We start from the raw sequence: 6,976 nt of genomic DNA on the forward strand, positions 1-6,976 counted from the left end.
TTCTTCATTACAGTGTAGTATTTATAGAGTGGTAGTGCACGCTAAACATAGCGTTAAAAAAAAATCACTGTAACTCCACAAATATTCTGGGCGTGCTAAGGATCTGGCCAGGAAAGCCAGTAGAATCCCATAGAAGATAAATTGTAAGCAACTTTTAGCAACCGGCAGAAAAGAGTATCGGGGTGGCGGGGGGAGGGAGGTGGAGAAAAAGTCAGATGCTGACAGAGTGATTAAACTGCACCAATACTGGAGTTTTACAACAAACTAATTCATGAGGCTTTCAGGGAAACAGATGTACATTAGAAAGATGGGCTATACATTTCCCTAAGCTGGTCACCGTATAAAGAATAGGATCAGTTGGTCAAAATTACTATGGATAAGGTAATGCAGCCTTTTTGCAAAAAGGATCCAGGTCAGTGCATTATATTTTCAAAACTCAAGACTGAAAAGCAACTGAAAAGATACAGACTAAGACTGATAAAAACTAAACTACATTAAACGAACAGAGACTGAATGACTTACAAGCCCCCTGCATAAGTCACATCCAAGCATCAGAGTTAATTGAAACCCATGATAAATGGGAAGGAACAAAAACAACTGAAGTCCCTCAAATCCTGCTTTTGTTGATAAACTCTAATACAACAAACTTACACCCACTGCTAAACAACTAGTTTAACTACCCCGTCTGCCCTGGTAAACAGATATTTAGATGAAGTCTTGACCCTGTGATGTGCTGGCACACACATGGGTCCAGGAATTCAGATGTCCTCCAAAGCAGCAGGGTGTGAGACCCCATGTCTCTTGCTGACACATGGGTGCTTCAAGCTCTAAGCCATTAGCTAAGGAAGAAGGGACACACTGCTTTCAGGTTAAACATAGTATGCCTTTTTTTTTTTTTATCTTATGTTCTCCTTACAAGACCGGGGTGGGGGGGGAGGGGGCTCTGTTCCAAGTTTCTAAAATAATGTGGGGGCTCTCTCATTGTGCATCACTGAGGTTTCTCCACAGCAAGAAGCTGTGTCTTGCATGTCCCATGACACAACACAAAGATGCATGAAATGACCTGAGAGTTCCAAACCTGATACTTAGAGGGTGGTGTAGGGCGTAGGACACCTGCAGTGCAGCTAACCGTACTGCCTGCTGGGCACGGTCCTATTATAAGCCATCGCTGAAACCACATGCAGTCATTGCCAGGGGAACTGCTGATAAACAGGGGCCAGAATCATGCCAGGAGTTATGGTAACATCCTCAGCCTAGTCTACACATGAACAACCTAGTCTTGTCAAGCAAGCACATTTCACTGAGTGGCCTTGCTTCTGCTTCAGGCACCAGAGCAGTCACAGCATCCCAGCATGGTTCTCCTGATATGCAATAAGGGAGCTTTGAAACTCTGCAAGGCAGCACCTGCACTTTTTAGCATTGTCTTTGCCCAGTCACCCACTTACCTGCTCTAGTGGGTGATCCCAGACCTCTGCCTCATGTTCTCTCCTTCAAGGTCTGCTTAGTACAAGCGCATTCGTGTTTGGAATTGCTATTGTAGAATAAAAGAGACATCTTTCCTTTGACCATTTCACCATTTTGTTTTTTCTGATTCTTTAAAAAAAGAACCAACTACTTGCCCTTTAAATTTTTTCTTCCAAGTTGTTTATAGGATCAATGGGAAGTTCACATATGTTTTCAATTAAGGAGCTACGTTTGGGCTGTAAGAAGCATTCATTTCTCTTTCTTCTCTGTGAACACTTTTGTGTCTCTGGCAATAGCAAATTTAATAGAACAACCCCTCTTATAAGCAGATAATGTAGGTATAAGTTCACAATAGACAGATCTGATATTCCTGGAAGCACTTCATTACCTTATATTACATTATCACCATGAAGCAAATATCTAAATATTCAGGAACCGGGTTATTGTGTGATGGTGTTTCTACACATACTAGTAAAATTTAAAGCCAGATCTGGCATTTTGATCTAGTTAAGCAAGAGTAAAAATACCAATGAGCATAAAATTTCTGTGACTTTTGAAGGCTAAGATCTCCCCCTTCTCTAATTTTTTCCTTTCATTTTGTTATTAGTAATTAAGACTAGAAAGTTGAGTCGATCCATCACCAGGTCATCACACATACAAGGACACTACACTGCAATTTTTCCTTAATTCATCATTAGGAAGCAGACTCATCTGCCAAGTTCGAGCATCCTGTTACTTCTCTATCCTATTACACTGTTTGTCTTAAAAATACAAACAAGGTGCTGTGACCAGAAGAAAGCCCTTCCCTTGAGGGCACATACTGCATGAGCAGGTTTCTCTCCAACATATCTCTTCTGCCCAAAATTCTCTGAGCATACTTACACTCGACACTTTTGTGGCTCTCCTTGAAAATGCAAATGACTAATGAATTAATTCTGCCCAAAAGTAAGCCATAAGCAGCATGCCCTGATCTGCTTGGATCCGACCCCTCACAATTTGTAGTCTTCTATTGTCCCTTGGCAGTAGCAGTGGGAAAGCACCTCTTACAGTTACAGACAACTGAGGCACCCCTAATAAATGTAAACAGATTATTATAAAGTTTACTTGTCCAATATGACAGTAACATACCCCCTAATTGTATCTCAACAAAGTCTCACTCTTTTCTGCAGATGACCAGACCTTATTATGGGCTCTACAAAAACCGCTGGTTTCCATGCATCAACAACTCACCACTTCAATCTCTTCTGCATATCCTCTTCCTCCAGCACAGCGTGATCAGAATCAGTACTGTGATGACAATTAAAATCCCCACAGTAACGGTCAGCCAAAGCAATGAGGATCCCTCTTCTGTGAAAACAGAACAGAAAAAAAATACAAACTAATCTAGTTTATACAGGAAAAAGAGCAAAAAAGAGCCAGGAGGATGTCTCATTAATGACAGTGGATCCTCACTGAGATTGTAAAAGTTATTTCTAAGTTACACGAAAGCAGCAATTGCTCAAAAGAGAGAGTGAATGTGCATATCTTCAAAGGCAAACCTGTTGCACACAGAAAACACTTTGTGAAGAAAAAGTGCTCGTGTTCATCCATGGCAAAGAAAACTGTCATCCCATACCCGATATGGTAATTGGCATGCATACACAAGCAGAACTTTATACTAAAGTCTTGACACTTTCTGAAGAGGTTTTTTGTTCATCCAGAATTTGAGGTTTTTGTTTGTAAAATAAGTTATTCCTTTTACAGTTAAAGACTTATCACTGTTGCAAAAGCTAAATAAATTTTCAGAAAAGAACACAGGCTATGTTGTGATGCCTTCAAGCAGCTTTCTAGCAGACATTCGAACATAAACGCCCCCTGTGATTAGATCTTAGTCCGTTCATTCAACTGTCATCAATCAAAACGATAATACAAAACCCCATTTCAATGCTCGCTGACGTTTGCTAGAAAGCTTTCTTAATTTATTTGAATGAAGCCAAAACTACCATGTCATTTAACAAAGCTAGGTTGAACTATTCATTTGAATTTACCTTTCTCTAAAATAAAAGATCATTAAAATAACAAACTAGTAGCCGATTTTTCATTCATCTAGCTAGGAATAACAACAGTCTTAGCTTCCTGCTTTCTGAGATAAACATTTCCTTTTTAAAAGGCCAAACCAAAAGATTACTGCATTTGAGACAGTTCAAAAAACATTATTATGCCTTTCAATTAGTCTCTCTCAGACTTAAGAAATAATTTGCCTTCAAACTTTTAGAGAGAATATATTAAAAGTCAGAACTTACTCTTCACTACTATTCCTATAACAATCACTTCTTACGTGCGTAATTTGGGAATTAACACACAATTCCAAGCTGCTTTTCCTGTCTTTCTAATTTCCAAAGGGACTTCTTTTTAAGATTTGGAAACACATGAATTTTAAATCACCTAAGTCAGTGCTCAGGTGTGAACTCAGAACGGTACTTTGGCTTTTAACATTTCTGTTTCTCAGCTATAAAACTGGAGTGAACTTTCCAGCAGAACAGGACATTGGGAGAAGAAATAAGCTAGCACTAAAAGGTATTCAGATGTTACACTGATGTTTTTAAGATTTCCCTATAAAACCAGCGTAAGTATCTTCAACTGATCACCTACCCAGCTGCTTGAAAATAGTATTCCACCCTAACCATTAGTGCAACGTGTAAGTATCTTAGCAAAAATGTCAGAGAAACTAAAACATAATACACAGGTTAACTGTACCAAAAACTGTAGTAAATTTAACCAGAACATTTTAATTGTTGTTCACAGATAGTTTGTAATTAATTTCAAAACTTCCACTTCAGTTTTTACTTCATCTGTACAGATACCAGGCGACAAATATTGAAATCTTTGGACTGTCGAAGAAATTACAAAGGCCTGTGTGAAAACTGAAGTTCAATTTGCTGCAAAATGCATGGTGCCTATAGCTGCCTAACTGACTAGTTTTGCTTTTTGCCCTTAATATGTTATCATCTGAAAGACGGCAAAGAATGTAGGATTTCCTTTCTTCTTACTTGGCACATACACATTTCACTCCCTCTTCTTTCCAGCAATTTCCTATCCAAACAGATTATTGCAAAACTTTGAGGCCAAGAGAACGCTACCAAGTAGCTTCTGTTGTTCACCCACCTCTTTTCATTTTCACAGGCAACTCCATTTTTTCATCCATGTTGCTTACTCTGCAGGTCAAGTCCTGTACACTGATGCTCTGAGTGTTGTAGATCTCCAGTTTACTGGTGATGGACACCACCCCATTGGTGTGCCTGACCGTCTCCTGTGTAGGAGTAGAATTGAATAAGTTGTTCCAGGTGATGGTGGGCTCTGGGAGGCCAACAGCATTACAGATGGCTATCAAATGACCTTCGGAAATGTTGTGATAGACAGACGCATTGAGACCTTCCAACACACAAATAAGACAATTCATCACTGCAACGAATACCTGGTCAAAAGCAGCAATAGCAGTTTAACCATTATCAGTCAGAGCAAAGCCTACTGGATTTGCACTGAGCCCCATGAACAGGAATGCAAGAACAGTTCATTGGGTCATGTCCTCCCTCATGATTCAATACTCCTTCCCTCATACTGAATTTATATACCCCAAAGGTTTCACTCAACCTGAAATCCCAGATTTTAAAATAATACTTTCTAAAGTAAAACCATTTCTTGGTCCTTGGACTCAGTTTCTGGGTCTGCTCGAGGAAATGCTGTGAGTGAGAAAACACCTCTTTTTCCACTAGAGACATATCCCTGCAGAGAATCTCACCAAAAACACTTAGGCAGGTACGTCCTGACATGGAGCCCAAAGGGAAAGTGTTGAAGAGACACGTGTAACACCCTGAATCATCCATTCTAGTGTCCCAAAAAGTGATGCTTGTTTCATTGAGCACCAGACTCGTGAAATTCATTCTGCCTTGATAGGACTTGTGAATTTTTAATCCTTTCATGGTACTGTATGTAGCTATATTATTGTGCAATTCTTCAGAGTCCTTTTGCCACGTCACTTGCAGAACATCCTCAGGTTTTGTCAGGGTACAGCTGAGAGTCACATTGTTGCCCACCTTCACGTTTCTGTGTTCAGCCTGTGGAACCACTGAAATGACATGAAATAGTTACTGAAACAGGCAGATACCACACATATTCAGAAGCCTGATGATGATTCTAAGGCCTGAATTACATACAGACACAACAATTCAATAAATTACATATTGTTTCTATGGTTTTCCCCCACCAAAAAGTCCTTCTCCTGCATCCTCCTAGAAATCAATGAAGTTAAGCTGGTTTATATTGGCTGAGGCTCTGGGTTTCTTCTAAACCGTTTAAAAGAAAAAGACATACTGTATTTGTGTACCCATGCCTGCAGACTTCCCACTTCAGTTTTATTAATCAGATTGTGGCTTCCCATTCTCGGCAAAGTCTCAATTTTTGTCTCCGAAAAGCTAGAGGAAAATTGATTGCATAAGGGAAGTGGACACCAGGCCATTCTCTGAGAACTGAGCATCAAAACAGGCTAAAGAGAATTTCTGGACTATGCAGCTTCACAATTTGCAGCACAATTGAGAGAGAGGGAAAGAAAAAGAAAGATTTGTTCCTGAGGGAAGGATCCACCGTGGGAAGTTGTGAACCCAGGTGAACAATGGTGTCCACTGTCACTGGAGATATGAGATAGCTGCATAATCTCCAAATGCTGCTCCAGGAGATTTTGTGTCACATTCACCAGCTCCATGTCTGTGCCTCAGCTGTCCAACGTATGTCATGTAGCAGCAGCAATCTATTTCAACTCACTTTGTCTCTGACTGTCCAAGCCTCAGGAAATTCTCAACCACTTTCAAGCAGATTTCAGGAAATTCAACTTACCATTTGTTTTTCCAAGTCCAGCACAAGCCAGACACAAAACCAGAGCTTGGAAAGTCATTTTGAAAGGGAAAAAATCTCCTTCACCTAAAAAAAGATAAGGACAGATCATCTTCTGGTGATATCATGTCTACAGGATGCAAACATTAACAGTAGCTTTGTCATGTGAGAAAAACATAGTTCTGGGGACAGATAGCAAGTTTTGACAAGTCTCACTACACAACACAGAAAATACTCCAGTCAAGGTGGGGGGGAATAAACTGCATGATGGAAGTTAGAAAGGCATTAGTCCACCAGGAGCATGGCATACTGGCTGTCCAGGAGTAGCTGAGGCACTGGGAGGGAGGTAGGGTTAGCTTGGGAGATCACAGGGTAAATTGAAAGCAAATTCTCAGAGGGCTTCAGGGTTCCTCACCTCTCCAAAACTGCATGAATTGGGGAAGATTTGGGGCGTGCTGCACCTGCTACATACAATATATTTCTAAGGTGGGAAAGTGGCAAAAATAAGGTTGTGCTGCTTTCCCTAGTGCGTTAAATACCTCTGTAACACACATTACCTAGACCTGTGAGGTTTTTGCCAATGTCTGCAAAACTAGCTTGGAAATGTCTTCTGTCAAGAACATAAGCAAAGCCCAACTTTTTAAAG

At 40.3% G+C, this 6,976-nt stretch overlaps 1 protein-coding gene across 1 annotated transcript; it reads right to left on the minus strand.

The window, feature by feature from the left end:
• Positions 1-2,698: 2,698 nt before the first annotated feature.
• Positions 2,699-6,391, minus strand: LOC104493859 (OX-2 membrane glycoprotein-like). Its single transcript, XM_010136618.1, has 4 exons — positions 6,334-6,391; positions 5,243-5,569; positions 4,609-4,875; positions 2,699-2,811 (listed from the first exon to the last, which is right to left on the minus strand). The coding sequence occupies exons 1-4, from the start codon at positions 6,389-6,391 to the stop codon at positions 2,699-2,701; spliced, it is 765 nt and encodes a 254-aa protein (XP_010134920.1).
• Between the last annotated feature and the right edge of the window lie 585 nt (positions 6,392-6,976).

This window comes from Buceros rhinoceros, unplaced genomic scaffold (assembly GCF_000710305.1).
Source record: "Buceros rhinoceros silvestris isolate BGI_N320 unplaced genomic scaffold, ASM71030v1 scaffold525, whole genome shotgun sequence".
NCBI lineage: Eukaryota > Metazoa > Chordata > Aves > Bucerotiformes > Bucerotidae > Buceros > Buceros rhinoceros.

What these genes read in the sequence shown, in the direction of transcription:
- LOC104493859 (XM_010136618.1), bottom strand. Translation starts at nt 6,391, where the DNA reads ATGACTTTCCAAGCTCTGGTTTTGTGTCTGGCTTGTGCTGGACTTGGA. An exon ending in TACCTGCCTAAGTGTTTTTG is followed by an intron (nt 4,876 to 5,242) that starts GTGAGATTCTCT and finishes GTGTGTTGGAAG; the next exon opens with GTCTCAATGCGTCTGTCTAT. An exon ending in GCCTGTGAAAATGAAAAGAG is followed by an intron (nt 2,812 to 4,608) that starts GTGGGTGAACAA and finishes CTGTTTTCACAG; the next exon opens with AAGAGGGATCCTCATTGCTT.